The 15,522-nt window shown below is 48.4% G+C and overlaps 1 protein-coding gene and 1 long non-coding RNA gene across 2 annotated transcripts; both read right to left on the bottom strand.

The window, feature by feature from the left end:
* Nucleotides 1-1,343: 1,343 nt before the first annotated feature.
* LOC148386865 (janus kinase and microtubule-interacting protein 3-like) lies at nt 1,344-3,806 on the bottom strand. The gene is made up of 9 exons (XM_088396530.1): nt 3,747-3,806; nt 3,466-3,528; nt 3,281-3,379; nt 2,950-3,183; nt 2,764-2,829; nt 2,634-2,702; nt 2,480-2,557; nt 2,190-2,423; nt 1,344-2,110 (listed from the first exon to the last, which is right to left on the bottom strand). The coding sequence occupies exons 1-9, from the start codon at nt 3,804-3,806 to the stop codon at nt 1,994-1,996; spliced, it is 1,020 nt and encodes a 339-aa protein (XP_088252656.1). The 3' UTR covers nt 1,344-1,993.
* A 4,874-nt stretch (nt 3,807-8,680) lies between these two features.
* On the bottom strand, nt 8,681-15,522 carry LOC148386864 (uncharacterized). Its single transcript, XR_015862664.1, has 7 exons — nt 15,357-15,522; nt 15,156-15,233; nt 13,259-13,347; nt 10,759-10,788; nt 10,400-10,567; nt 10,211-10,287; nt 8,681-9,743 (listed from the first exon to the last, which is right to left on the bottom strand). It is a non-coding gene; the product is annotated as an uncharacterized LOC148386864 (long non-coding RNA).

Raw genomic sequence — 15,522 nt, 5'->3', positions numbered from 1 at the left:
TGTATAAATACTAGATATTAACAGAACATCTACTGCGCAAAATGGGCAGAGTTTACTTGTTTGAGAAGGAGTGGCTTATTCAAAACTAAGATTTATTTAATCTGTTTGTTCCCAGGCAAAATTGGATGTGATGCAATTCCAAATCTATCTGAAACGGCAGTTAAAAGTAGAGTTACATAGTTTTCTTTTTTAATCAACACAATCATTTACAACCGTTGACCAGAAAGAATCGTCGAAATTCGACGTCCCCCACAAACGCCACGCTCACTCGCTTTTCAGGGCAACAAAAGTACTTCTTTTTAAAAACGATGAGTTGTACTTACCGTGTACGCTCTGGACGGTCCAGTTGCAAGCAGAAAATAAAAATATTTCTCTTGTTAGTCGTATGTTACCATCCGCTGTGTCTTTGTCAACATCGCCGCCATTTTCCTACTTCCTGCTGCGAGCCACGCCCACGGATTTAAATTTGGGCGGAAGCTCTTTCCATTGGCGTCGTTTTCGCGTATAGCAAATCCGATTGGTTGGGAAGGGGGCACGGTTATGCAGCCGAGGGGTCCTGTGATCGGTGGGATGTAAAGTAGGCGTCGACGTCACGTCCGCGTCACGTGACCACGACGTGGCAGACGATATAGCAACCGCTGTTTTGTTTAGTAGATTTACAGTTGTTATGCATTGGCATAATGGTGTGCACTCAAAATAGATTTAAATAAATTAAATATTTCTTCTGCCCACTCCCTTTTAAACAAGTTAACTCTGCCCACGTCCATTGACGTCTTGTCTGCGTCACGTGACCACGACGTAGCGACGTCATGTAGTAACCGCTGTTTTGATCAGTAGACTTACAGTTATTATGCGTTGACATAATGGCGCACTGGTTAGCATGGCCACCTCTTAAGCATGATGTTGCGGGTTCGACGCCTGATCAATGTTAGCATGGAGTGAGCTTAAGTGCATGGCGCTGAAGATTTGAATCTTTGAAATGCGCTGAGGTCTGACATATCAGGCAGAATGGTTTGCCATCACGTTCAACAAAAAATAGAAACTTTCCCACTCTGATTAAAACGTCCTGTGTTCATCTACGTATTTTCGTTTTGCTGTGCATCTTTTCCCTGCCATTTCAAGAGCCCAATTGACACTCATAGTTTAAAGAAATGTGTTTGCCCATCCTACTTTGTGGAATTTCACCACATGCGCTTTTGACCAAAATACCAAATTGAACTCAAGTGAAGCCAACACGCACAACCCCCCCCCCCACACACACACACACACACACACACAAATGTTGATATGAACATAAAAGAGCCGCATGCGGTTCGGGAGTTGCGGCTTGGCCAAACCTGTACTATACAACTTTATTTGTATAAAATTTTCACAACAGCTGTCACACAAACAAAGCGGGAAAAACCGAAGACGTGCGTGTTCCGCCCACGCTGGATTTATTTGCACCTTTGAAAAGACACCGTATTGCCGCAGATGTGGCAAAGAGTACTTTTGGGCATCTGAGACGGAAGGATGTCCAAAGCATCACGTCACCTGCTCTGGTAGGCATGGTGGTGGGACGTTGAGGTCAACCGCTTTGGGGTTGGCTGAATCTTTGATCGCAGGATGCCACACACTTGAAGACAGAAGCAGAAAAGCAGAGCTAAATGCAAAATGTACTCACCGGTGACTCCAATTTTTTTCCCCCCTGAAGAAACAGCTGGACGGGTGGCCCCGGCTGGCCAGTGGGACTCTTGTTATTCTGACCCTTTTTAGTGCGCGTTTGGGGCAACAACCGTTTTTTGTGGCGCTCTCTTCTGGTTCAAAAGTGCCCTGCATGTGAATTTGCTTTTCCTGCCTTCTGATTGGATGAGCGCCGGTGTGACGCGGTGCCTCTGTCACCGTGGCGGGGGGTATACGTTGGCATCGGAGCGTCTGCCAACGTCTGAGACCGGCTGGCAGTGTATCGGAGGTGTCGAGTGCGGTGCCGCTGGAGCTCACTCACCAGCTGGTGTTAGGGCCACAGAATGAAGGCCAAGGAGAAGAATAGAAAGAGAAACAGAAACTTCTCCTCCAATTGTTTGATTTGTCTCTTCTGAGCTTCGATGAATTCTTTCAGCTCTTTGTTCCTCTAGGACGGACAAATGGAAAGTGGCATTCAAAAGCCAGTAAGCGTGCAAGTAAGTGCCGGGCTGGCTTTGGGCCCTTACCTGTTGCGCGCTGTGCAGCAGATCCATTCTCTCTTGGAGGATGCAAGCGTCGCGCTCCCTCAACTCGCACATCAGGGCTCGCTTCCATTGGTCCACGGCGCTCCTAAGCTCTTCTCTCTGATCCGCCGTCAGCACGTCATTCACGCCAGCGTGGCTGGCTTTTTCGCCGTCCGTGGCGGGGCAGTCCCGCTGCGGTAGCGCCTCGTACAACATGGCCTCCAGCTCCAGGATCCTCTGGGCCGCAATCCTCGTCCATCAGTGGTCCGGCGGGAGATTTGAGGGCGGCTTACCTTATGAGCCTGGTCCATGGAACACTTCCTGAAGTCCAACTCTTCATCCAGGTAGCCCTTCTGCTTGCAGAACATATCCTAGCACAGCTCAAGGTCAGAATTGTTGGGGCACATTGCCGGAGTTCCCCTTGGCTGATGTCGCGTGTCTGTCTACCTTCTCACTTTCAATGTCCAACATCTTCTGTTGAAGTGCTGACTTGGTCACTTTGATGTATTCTAACCACTGAGGAAAGGCTGCTGTCACATAAGCAGAATGCGAGAGCGTGCGTGGACGTGCGCGTTACCTTCTCGGCTAGGGTGAGAAGGGTCCTGGCGTGAATCACGACCACCTGCTCCTCGTTGGTGAGATTCTGCAAGAGCCCAAAGGCACAGCGTCAACAAGCTTCTTTCAGCGCAAAGCCTTCCAAAAGTCACATTTGAGCCGCCGAGTCTCGTGGAGTGCGAACATAAGGAGTTCGACATACACTTACGGCGTTATAGCCCAGGATGTCCAGCTTCTTCATCAGATCACTGATGACGATGTCCGGGGGAAAGGCGCAAGGAGCAATGTAAGGTGTTCTGGGACCTCGGGTTAAGGTTAGGGTTGCGAGGGACGCCTTACGTACGCTCACGCCCTCGGCCTCGCAGTAGATCTGCAAAGGGCTGAGGCCGTCTGGGAAACGGACTTGCAGAAACTTCAAGACGGGGGAGCGCCACTCCCTCTCCTGAAAGGCAGAGGCATGCATCCGTCCGTCCGTCCGTCCGTCCGTCCGTCCGTCCGTCACATCTCTGGCCTCAACACGCTTGTGCGAGTCTTCCCACCTCCAGCTCCAGGATGCGGAACTCAAGCAGTTCGTTTTGGTCTCGGATATCCTGGATGTGCTCTTTCAGACGCGCTTCTTCCGCCTCCATCCGCCTGACCTGAAAAGACAGTCAGACCTCATCTGCGGGGCTTCCCGACGGGTGTGACGCCAAGCGACTCCGCCCAGCGCCTTTCTTTCCGTCACCTTTTCGGCCAACTGCTGATTGCTCTGACGCAGCAGCTGCTTCTCCTCCACCCACTTGACATTCTAGAAGAGACAAACGCGTGGACAGCTTTGGAATGTTGTGTCATTTTCATCCACAAATTCTTTGGTTGACTGGAAAATGACATTTGCTTTTCTCCGCATTTTCCCAGCCACGTTCGGGGGGGGGGGGGGGGGGTTGGTCCAGTAATGCCAGACGAATGAGTGACTGAAGAATGTAGCTATTTTGTCTGAGAAAAAGGTGTGCTCATTGATGAGCTTACCTGTCCTTGTTGCTTCAGCGCTGACTCCAGATCTGCTACTCTGCTTTGATAGTGACCCATTTCTACCATCAGCTTTTCTCTGGTCTGAAAGGAGGAGGAGGGAGGCTCCTCCTCCTCCTTTCAGACCAGAGAACACCCGAGGCTGGGTGAGAACGGGGAGGCTGCGACCCGGCCGGGGGTTGCGGAAAGGGGCGCCACCTTGATCTCCTTCTCGGCGTCGTAGTCCCCTTCGCTGGTCTGGGCTAGCAGAGCGTAGGCTCGTTGCAGCGCTTGATATTCTTGCGTCAGCTGGCGGTAGCGAAGCTCCGCCTCTTCATGCACACACCAATGCAACACAGCACTAGTACCAGAATCAGTCAGACCGGCGACAAAGCACCCGCGACGCAAAGACGAGTCCGATTCCAGGCTGAAGAGGAATGTTTGGTGCCAATACGCTGGCAGAAATGGCGGGCTACCTCTTCGGGTTCCGTGTCGGGGGTTCTGTCGGTGTGAAAAGACAAGGACGATCCGTCCGAGTCCACCAACACGTCTTCGTCGTAGCCGTAAAATGTTTCGATGACCTGCGGGCGCGGAAGCAAACATCTCTCTGAACAAACTGAAGCGACACCTCACGATGAATCGACGAGAGGAACGATAGCGAGAAAAAGGCCATTTCATCTTGCGCAACACCAAGCAGCCGCAAACAAACAGACTCACCTTGCAGGACCTCACGCTTTGTTCCTCCTCAGAGATTCTCGACGTCGGTATCGTAGCAGCAAATCTCTCTCCTGTCGACACAAATAATCCGCCTTTGAGATTCTTTGGATGCAAAGGGAACGAATGGCTCCGGCGCAGAAACAAACGCGACTCACAATGACATTTCTGACATGAGCTCCTGTCTCCAGAGCCTGAAAAACACGTCACCGGCGATGATTGGAGGGACGCTCGTCTTTTCCAAAAGTGACAACTACAGGGTGTGTCAGGGTTTTCCAGATTATCTTTATCGTATCATTATGTTGCTTTGACTTTGACTGCAACCTGTAATAAATAATATTATTTATCCCTTATTTATCCCTATCGCTTATCCCTTCCTACACAAAGTCGTAAAACACCCCTTGCTATGTTTTGACTAGAGGTCAAGGGCTTCCTCTATTCAATCCACTCTTACACCCACCCTGTTTCTCTTAATTAAAATGCTCGTGCAGGAGCCGAGAGTCAGACTTCATTCGTACAACGGATGGACTCTCCACCTGCAGGTGTCCAAAAGAACTTACTTGTCTCCCGTGTGGTTCTTGCAAAATAAGTTGGAGCGAGCGCAACTCTAACAGGGTGCATTTTGCCACTAGCTGCCTACGGACAATGACGTCGCGCTCGCGGCTCATGGTTGACGGGCTGAGCAGCCGGGCAAGTCCGTCGTTTTCAGCGCACAGCGAGTGGCAAAGGCGCTGACAAAACGGGAGCTTTGAGCTGCTGAAAACGGCAAAACAAGTCTAAAGCGTGTTCAAACGCGTGCGCACAATGCTCCTGCTTGAAAGGTCGGAATTTAAGGGGCCAATTTTGTGGATGGCGGCCGCCGGCCAAGCTTTGGACGGAAAAGGTTTCCTGGCGACAGCGAGCGAGCGCGGCGCTGCCGTACGTGCACCGAGTCGCCTGCCTGAAGACCTTGGACAAGTCGTCGATGATGTGCCGCTGCTCCACAACTTCAAGGAACTCCATTTCACCGTCCTGCTGGCCGCAACCGCGGTCCAGGTCATTGAGCGAACTAGGCCTTCTCTGTGGAACACAAATGCAGTGGACTCTGTTGGCACGCCGCCGTTGTCCGCGTCGACTTACCAAGCTTGCCATCTCCTCGTTCTCCTGGGTGACAAAGCGCACTTTGTTTTCAAGGCGGCACAGCACCAGCGAGAGTTCTTCATTCTTCCTGCTCAGGCGTTTGTTTTTGTACAGGAGTGGCAGAAACTGGCTTTCTGTTTCTCTCAGTCGCTTTAGCTGCAAGCATGAAGTGCGGGATGTGAAAGACGCACAACACGCGGGCCAGAACGTATCCATTCCTTTTGCATCGGTTTGAACGGAATCGTGGCTTTGGCTCCCAATAAAAGACATCTACCAGGCAACCGACTCGCCGCGCCGCTCAACTAATAAGCAAGCGCAATGGGTGCCTCGCTGGATGGCGCGCATCAAACGTAGCGCAAACCTTCAAGCGTGCCGTCAATAAATTACCAGTTCATTGCGCTCTTCAGAAAGCAGGGCGTTTCGATCCTCCAGTTTCCTGATGACTGCGCTGAGCTCAGCGATTTTCAGATGAAACCGTCGCGTGTCCCGATCCTCCTGAGACTGAAAACGCCCCGCAACACACACACACAAGCACTCGTTCAAAGTTCAAAACTGTTTTTGTGCTACCTTCCTCCAGCAACGAACTAAGTCATGCGTACTGCAAGTGTGTGATGAGGTGGCTTACGCAATGAAGAGGATTGCTAGTAGCGGCGTTGACCCCACTTCCAGGGTAGTTTAGGCCCGCCCTTTGGGAATCCCTCAGGGCAGCGATCTGCTGCTCGGCAGCCTGAGTCTGCAGCTGAAGGCGGTGGACGTGGCCGGCCCCAGGGCTTCATCCAAAACACTAACCGCTCTGTCTTTCAGCTTGATCTCATCCGTCTGGATGTACAAACGGGGAGCGCTCAGGCAGGCGGGCAAACTCATTTGCCAGAATTGTGACAAAAACAAAGAGAGCAACCGGCCAATTTTTTTCTTGAATCGACTAGAACACCTTTTTGGTGTGACAAAAGCGAAGCGAGCAACCGGACATTTTCTTCTTGTGAAATAGAATAGAATAGAATGCCTTAGGTGTCATTGCACTGCAGGTATACAACGAAATTGGGAACATAGCCACGCACCGCGCATCTGATCAGTCCTACCAGTCGGCGGATCTCCCTCTCGCAGTCTCTCTTGGTTCGGCTCAGCTCCTCCCGATGCTGGTGATGAGCCGATCGGAGCTCGGCCGCTCGGGACTGCCAGGCCTGCTGGGCCGCTGCCAGGGCTTCTTCCGCGCTCCTGGTGGAGGCGACACCGCTCGGTCTCCCGACACCGCCGCGTCTCCTCCACCTCTGCCAGCAAAGCGCCCCCCCTCCTCACCTGAGCAGACATTGCGCCACACCGGGCCGTTGAGACCGCAACGGAGCGCCGCGACGCTTACTGGGGACAAGCTACACAATACGGTAGCGGCCGCATCGAAGCCCGACGTGGCGTGCGGATAGTCAGACACGGATAGAGCGGATCACCTTGTCCATGGAGCCGTCCCTCAGGCTGAGGACCAAGGCATTCAGTCGCTGGATCTCTCCATCTTTGATTTTGATCACTCTCATCAGCTCCATTTCATGCTGCCGCAGTAATGTCTCCCTGGTAATGGCTAACTCTTTCTGCTTCTCCTCATGGAGTTTGCTTTTGAGTTCCGTCATGGCGGCGGTGGCACGGTGGTGCTCCGCCCGCAGGTCCTGACTTCTCTCTCTCTCCAGACAGCTGACCTGACATGACTTAGACTTAGACAAACTTTATTGTCATCTTGTCTGCACATGGTGCATACAAAATGAAATTCCGTTGCATACGTCTTACAACAAAGTAGTGATATTGCAGTTGAATAGAAGTAACATATCCTATGAAAATATATATATATACATATACTATATATATATATATATATATATATATTAAAAATAAGTATAAAGTGCAGCAGTGATAATTATGCAATAGTGCAAGTAGGCAAAACAGTATTCAAGAGTGTGCAGAGGAATGCTAAACCATGTATTAAACTTCTATTTAAAGGGTTTATACAAGTTCAGTAAAGTTGGTAGTGCAAGATAGAGGTCCGTAGTGTCATAAAGTACAGTTCTGTGAATGTGTGATGCAGAGTTCAGTTTAGAGCTCAACAGTTCTAGTGTTCAACAGTCTGATGACAGCAGGGAAAAAGCTGTTGCAGAACCTGGTGGACCTGCAGCGGATGCTGCAAACCTCTTCCCAGAAGGCAGCAGGGAGAACAGTCCATGGTGGGGGTGTGATGGGTCATTGATGATGTTACGGGCACGGGACATGCAGCGCTGAGATGAAATGTCCTGAATGGAGGGAAGAGGAGCCCCTATGATCCTCTCTGCTGTCCTCACCACTCTCCTCACGTTCTTCCAATCGGAGGCGGTGCAGCCTCCACACCATACAGAGAGACAGCTTGTCAGAATGCTCTCTATGGTGCTCCTGTAGAACGTCCTCATGATGGGTGGGGGCAGGTGGGCTCTCCTCATCCTCCGCAGGAAGTACAAGCGCTTCTGTGCCCTCTTGACCAGTGCCGTAGTGTTCATAGTCCAGGTGAGGTCTTCTGTGATGTGGACCCCCAGGAATTTGGTGGTGCTGACCACCTCCACAGCTGAGCTGTTGATGATCAGTGGAGCGTGGTGAGGCTGTTTTTTCCTGAAGTCGACGACGATCTCCTTCATCTTCTCCTCATTCAGGATCAGGCTGTTTTCTCTGCACCAGCCCACCAGCTGCTCCACCTCCTCTCTGTAGTCCAGGTCGTTGTTGTCTCTGATGAGCCCCACCACCGTTGTGTCGTCTGCTGACTTCACGATGTGATTGGTGGTGAACCTGAGGACGCAGTCGTGTGTCATCAGGGTGAACAGCAGGGGGCTCAGGACGCAGCCCTGAGGGGAGCCTGTGCTGAGGGTGATGACATCAGAGGTGTTCTGTCCGACCCGGACTGACTGAGGTCTGTTGGTGAGGAAGTCTAGCAGCCAGTTGCGAAGGGGGGTGTTGAAGCCCAGGTGTTCCAATTTTCCTACCAGATGCTGTGGGATGATGGTGTTAAACGCTGAGCTGAAGTCCAGGAACAGCATCCGCACATGGGTGTTCTTCTCCTCCAGGTGAGCCAGGCTCAGGTGAAGAACGGAGGAGATGGCGTCCTGAGTGGAGCGGTTTTGCCGGTCGGCAAACTGGAACGGGTCAAATAATAGGGGGAGTCTGGAAACGATGTGACCTTTAAGCAGCCTTTCGAAGCACTTCATCATAACCGGAGTCAGTGCAACAGGCCGGTAATCATTAAATGAGGTGATTTGAGGTTTCTTCGGCACCGGAATGATGGAGGCAGTCTTAAAGCACGCCGGCACTGTGGCTTGGCCCAGCGAGGTGTTAAAAATGTCTGTGATGACCCCAGCCAGATGACTTGCACATTCCCTGAACACACGCCCAGGAATGTTGTCGGGGCCAGGGGCCTTACAGGGGTTGACTCTCCTCAGGGTCTTCAACACATCGGCGGAGTCAAGGCAGAGTACCTCCTCTTTCTGATGGGGGACAGTTTTAACTGCTGGAGTGCCGTTTAGTGCCTCGAACCTCCCAAAGAAGTTATTTAGACCATTTAGAAAGTCAGCATCAACTACACCCAGCGGGGGGGGGAGGGTGAGTTGTAGTCTGTAATCGCCCGTATGCCTTGCCACATACTCCTGATGTTTTTGACGTCGTGGAAACGATCCTGAAATTTTCGACTGTGGTCTCGCTTCGCTATCCTGATGGCACGGTTCAAGTTGGCTCTCGCTGTCCTCAGTGTCTCCTTGTCGCCAGACTTGAAGGCAGAGTTCCGCGCTCGTAGCGTTTGACGTACCTCCTCAGTCATCCAGGGTCGTTGGTTGCCCCCGGGTGATGATATTCTTAGTGGTGCTGACGTCCTCGGTGCATTTGTTGATGTAGGCTGACACAGTCATGGCACACGCATGTCTAATGTACATCGGGAAATCTGGGAGGGAGGGAGGGAGACAGGCAGGGAGGCAGGCAGGGAGGCAGGCAGTGTCTGTCTGTTGAGGTTTTCACCTTGTTCTTCTCCTGCTGAAGTTCTAACTGGACGTCCATCAGTTTGGTTCTCAGCTCGTCATTGGCGGCCTGAAGGGCGTCCGTTCGCTCCGCCTTGGCCCGCCCTGCCGGAGCTCGTTTGGACATCTCTTACTCGAGTCTCGCCCGGTCGTCAGTCAGAGATCACAACATTTGTACCTGGAGAGCACAAACGCAGCGCTGTTTTCCACTGGCTTCGAACTCAACTTCAATCGGTACCGTAACTTACAACATCATAAACATAGAACTAGCTTGACTTATTCATTGAATAAATGCATTTGGTTCTTCAAAACTGCATCACGCAACATAGCGTGACCGAGACGGCCGTTATCCACCTGCGTGAAGTTATTTGGTGAAATGAATGAGATGTTTAAGACACCATCGTTCTGTCTCTCTGTAGATGAAGGGAAATAATCGATTGCTGAAGGTCCAAAGGTGTTGTGATAAACAAATAAACATATTAGTGATTAGTGACATATTTGTGATAAACATATTAGGCAGGATAATCACATATGTTAACTTGACTGCCCACACTGTATTTATTTATGGTTATTTGTTAAATCGAGTACTGTTAGACATGAAATAGGAAGTGTTTAACATAAATGGAAGACGAAAGGGGTACTCACCATTGTAGCTCCTGCTGGTCAATGATACGAGCCTCTTCTTGCAGTGGAAAACATACAGCCAACAAACACCGTGGAACCTAAAGGAATGAAATTAAACATTAACATTTAGCCTCAACCAACATTCACAGATACAACGCAACGCAAACTACACAAACGTAAATCTTTTTAAACACAATGAGTTGTACTTACCGTGTACGCTCTAGACGGTCCACTTGCAAGCAGAAAATAAAGATATTTCTGTTGATAATCGTCGTGTTTGTATCCGGTGTCTCGCTCAAGGCCATTGCGCCCACAGATTTGAATTTTGGCGAGAGTTCAGCCTATTGACGTCATTTCCGCGGTGTAATACCCGCATATCTGAAACGGCAAAGTTAAGAGTAGAGTTAAATAAAGTTTTTAGTCAACGCAATAATTTACAACCGTTGACCAGTCGAAATAATCGTCGAAATTTGGCGTCTGTGGCTGGAAGCAGACGCCGAGTTCGACGTTCCTCCCAAACGCCAAACTCCCTCGCTTTTCAGGGCTCAAAAAAAAACAGTTGTAATTACCTTGTACGCTCTAGACGGTCAAGTTGCAAGCTGAAAACAAAAATATTTGCCTTGTTAGTCATCGTGTTACTAACCGCTGTGTCTTGTTTGCCAGAATTGCCGCTTTCCTACTTCCTGTTGCAAGCCACGCCCACGGAGTATAATTTGCCGTGAGTTCCGCCTATTGACGTCATGTCCGCGTCACATGACTGCGACGTAATATTATCTAAAACTGTTTGTGCGGTATTGTGTTGTTCTGTGCGGTGTTGTGTTATTCTGTGCGGCGTCGTGTTGTTCTGTGCGGCGTCGTGTTGTTCAGTGCGACGTCGTGTTGTTCAGTGCGGCATGGTGTTGTTCAGTGCGGCATGGTGTTGTTCAGTGCGGCATGGTGTTGTTCAGTGCGGCATAATGTTGTTCAGTGCGGCATAATGTTGTTCAGTGCGGCATGGTGTTGTTCAGTGCGCCATGGTGTTGTTCAGTGCGCCATGGTGTTGTTCAGTGCGGCATAATGTTGTTCAGTGCGCCATAATGTTGTTCAGTGCGGCATGGTGTTGTTCAGTGCGGGATGGTGTTGTTCAGTGCGGGATGGTGTTGCTCAGTGCGGCATGGTGTTGTTCAATGCGGCATGGTGTTGTTCAGTGCGGGATGGTGTTGTTCAGTGCGGCATGGTGTTGTTCAGTGCGGCACAATGTTGTTCAGTGCGGCACGGTGTTGTTCAGTGCGGCACGGTGTTGTTCAGTGCGGCATGGTGTTGTTCAGTGCGGCATGGTGTTGTTCAGTGCGGCATGGTGTTGTTCAGTGCGGCATGGTGTTGTTCAGTGCGGCATGGTGTTGTTCAATGCGGGATGGTGTTGTTCAATGCGGGATGGTGTTGTACAGTGCGGGGTGGTGTTGTTCAGTGCAGGATGGTGTTGTTCAGTGCGGCATGGTGTTGTTCAATGCGGGATGGTGTTGTTCATTGCGGGATGGTGTTGTTCATTGCGGCATGGTGTTGTTCAGTGCGGCATGGTGTTGTTCAGTGCGGCATGGTGTTGTTCAATGCGGCATGGTGTTGTTCAGTGCGGGATGGTGTTGTTCAGTGCGGCATGGTGTTGTTCAGTGCGGCATAATGTTGTTCAGTGCAGCATGGTGTTGTTCAGTGCGGCATGGTGTTGTTCAGTGCGACATAATGTTGTTCAGTGCGGCATAATGTTGTTCAGTGCGGCATGGTGTTGTTCAGTGCGGCATGGTGTTGTTCAGTGCGGCATGATGTTGTTCAGTGCGGCATGGTGTTGTTCAGTGCAGGATGGTGTTGTTCAGTGCGGCATGGTGTTGTTCAATGCGGCATGGTGTTGTTCAGTGCGGGATGGTGTTGTTCAGTGCAGGATGGTGTTGTTCAGTGCGGCATGGTGTTGTTCAGTGCGGAATGGTGTTGTTCAGTGCGGCATGGTGTTGTTCAGTGCGGCATGGTGTTGTTCAGTGCAGGATGGTGTTGTTCAATGCGGGATGGTGTTGTTCAGTGCGGGATGGTGTTGTTCAGTGCAGGATGGTGTTGTTCAGTGCGGCATGGTGTTGTTCAATGCGGCATGGTGTTGTTCAGTGCAGGATGGTGTTGTTCAGTGCGGCATGGTGTTGTTCAATGCGGCATGGTGTTGTTCAATGCGGCAAGGTGTTGTTCAGTGCGGCATGGTGTTGTTCAGTGCGGCATGGTGTTGTTCAGTGCGGCATAATGTTGTTCAGTGCGGCATGGTGTTGTTCAGTGCGGCATGGTGTTGTTCAGTGCGGCATGGTGTTGTTCAGTGCAGGATGGTGTTGTTCAGTGCGGCATGGTGTTGTTCAATGCGGCATGGTGTTCTTCAGTGCAGGATGGTGTTGTTCAGTGCGGCATGGTGTTGTTCAATGCGGCATGGTGTTGTTCAGTGCGGGATGGTGTTGTTCAGTGCGGCATGGTGTTGTTCAGTGCGGCATAATGTTGTTCAGTGCGGCATGGTGTTGTTCAGTGCGGCATGGTGTTGTTCAGTGCGGCATAATGTTGTTCAGTGCGGCATGGTGTTGTTCAGTGCGGAATGGTGTTGTTCAGTGCGGCATGGTGTTGTTCAGTGCGGGATGGTGTTGTTCAGTGCGGCATGGTGTTGTTCAGTGCGGCATAATGTTGTTCAGTGCGGCATGGTGTTGTTCAGTGTGGCATGGTGTTCAGTGCGGCATGGTGTTGTTCAGTGCGGTATCGTGTTGTTTAGTGCGGTATCGTGTTGTTCAGTGCGGTATCGTGTTGTTCAGTGCAGTATCGTTGTGTTGTTCGTATTGTGTTGTGTTGTTCGTAATGTGTTGTGTTGTTCGTATTGTGTTGTGTTGTTCGTATTGTGTTGTGTTGTTCGTATTGTGTTGTGTTGTTCATATTGTGTTGTTCATATTGTGTTGAGTTGTTCGTATTGTGTTGTGTTGTTCGTATTGTGTTGCCTTTAACACTTAGCCTCTAACACTTAGCCTCTAACACTTAGCCTTTAGCACCTAGAAGGTAAATAAATAGGAAGGAAGGACTCACCGGTGACGTCTTCGCCCAGGTCCAAGCGTTGTACTTTGTATTTTCATCCTTCTGACAGTGGAAAACATAGCCAACAAACACCGTGGAACCTAAACGAATGAAAGAAAACTATCATTTGGCCACAACAGACATTCACAGATACAACACAATGTGACGTGCGGGGTTGAGGTTAAAGGTTGAGTGAAGGGCCCTCGTTTTAAACTACTTTTTTGAAAAGGATTGGGAACAAGTAAGACGTATTTAATTTATTTAATGAGAAGTAGTAAGAGCTATTGAATTTAATCTATGTATTATATTCTATTGTATTGTATTCTGTTGTATTCTTTTGGATTGTATTCACACTAACCCCACTAAAACTTCAGCCCACAAAAACTCGCCTCTGGCGCCTAGCCTCTGGCTTTTAGCCTCTAACACTTAGCCTTTAACACTTAGCCTAGAAGGTGAATAAATAGGGTTAAAGGTTGAGTGAAGGGACCTCGTTTTAAACTACTTTTTTGAAAAGGAGTGGGAACAAGTAAGACGTATTTAATTTATTTAATGGGAACTAGTAAGACTTATTAAATTTATTTAATCTACTTTTCTTCCCAGGCAAAATTTGATGTGCTGCAATTCCAAATTTCCAAAGTGAATGAAGTCCTTTAAATTATGATTTTGTATAAATACTAGGCATTAACACAAAATTGACGGCACAAAATGGGCAGACTTTACTTGTTTGAAAAGGACTGGTTACAAGACAGACTTTTTTAATTTATTTAATGGGAAGAAGACTTATTTAGTTTAATTGATCTATTTTTGTTCCCTGGCAAAATTCGATTTGCTGCAATTCCAAATTTCCAAAGTGAATGAAGGAAAGAAGTCGTTTAAATTATGATTTTGTTTAAATACTAGGCATAGACACAAAATCTACGGCACAAAATGGGCAGACTTTACTTGTTTGAAGAGGACTGGTTACAAGACAGACTTTTCTGATTTATTTAATGGGAAGAAGACTTATTTAGTTTATTTAATCTATTTTTGTTCCCTGGCACAATTGGATTGGCTGAAATTGTATTTTGCCAAATCTTGACTTGAGACCTGATAGGAAGTATTAAACGCTTAGTTAAATCAATACAAGTTGGTAATAAGAGCGAGTAATGTTGGTTGAACCGATGAATGAAGGTTGAAAGCAATTTAAATTATGACTTTGTATAAATACTAGATATCAACAGAACATCTACTGCGCGAAATGGGCAGAGTTTACTTGTTTGAGAAGGAGTGGCTTATTCAAAACTAAGATTTATTTAATCTGTTTGTTCCCAGGCAAAAATGGATGTGATGCAATTCCAAATTTCACCACATGATGGTGCCCAATTTTGACTTCATAGGACATATTAAACACTTAGCTTGTTATTATGTTCAAGGTAATCAGATTTGTTTATTATTCTAATGGCCTCTTCAAAACTATTCTGGATTACTACTTTGGATCTATTCTACATTACTTGGCAACAACATACTCTGTAACAGATTAGGCAGTATAATCATATATGTTAACTTGAGAGTGCCCACACTCAATCTACTTATCGTGATGTGTTAAATCAATTACTGTTAGACATTATTTGTCTGATAATGTACCAAATCTTTGAATTGAAGAATTTGTGATTTAATTAATAGCTTGTTGTTATGTTAAGGGTAATCATACTTGTATATAATTCTAATGGCCTTCTTTTGAAAACTATTCTGAATTACAACTTTGGATCTTATATTACTTTGCAACAATCTACTCTGTGACAGATTAGGCAGTATAATCACATATGTTAACTTCAGTGCCCACACTGTATTTATTTATGGTTATTTGTTAAATCAAGTACTGTTAGACATGAAATAGGAAGTGTTTAACATAAATGTTATGGCTACTCACCATTGTAGCTCGCTCCTGGTCAATGATACGAGCCTCTTCTTGCAGTGGAAAACTTGCAGCCAACAAACACCGTGGAACCTAAAGGAATGAAATTAAACATTAACATTTCGCCTCGACCAATTTTCACACGTACAACGCAACGCGGCTACACTTCTGCTATTACAAACGTAAATCTCCTTAAACACAATGAGTGTTACTTACCGTGTACGCTCTAGACGGTCCAGTTGCAAGCAGAAAATAAAGATATTTCTGTTGATAATCGTCGCTGCTCAGCGGCTCACGGCCATCGCGCCAACAGATTTGAATTTTGGCGGAGGTTCGGGCAATTACGTCATATCCGCGGCACATGACTGCGACGTAATACCCG

This window comes from Syngnathus floridae, chromosome 14 (assembly GCF_059516105.1).
Source record: "Syngnathus floridae isolate MCC-2025c chromosome 14, RoL_Sflo_1.0, whole genome shotgun sequence".
Lineage (NCBI taxonomy): Eukaryota > Metazoa > Chordata > Actinopteri > Syngnathiformes > Syngnathidae > Syngnathus > Syngnathus floridae.
The sequence above is the reverse complement of the archived record's forward strand: the minus strand, read 5'-3'. Positions and strand labels throughout refer to the sequence as shown.

Excerpts from the sequence above, each read along its gene's own strand:
- LOC148386865 (XM_088396530.1), bottom strand. The coding sequence starts at position 3,806 with ATGGGTCACTATCAAAGCAGAGTAGCAGATCTGGAGTCAGCGCTGAAG. Across the intron at positions 2,703-2,763 it reads TTCTCACCCTAGCCGAGAAG|TGGTTAGAATACATCAAAGT; the intron begins GTAACGCGCACG and ends GCCTTTCCTCAG. Across the intron at positions 2,111-2,189 it reads TGCTGCACAGCGCGCAACAG|AGGAACAAAGAGCTGAAAGA; the intron begins GTAAGGGCCCAA and ends TGTCCGTCCTAG.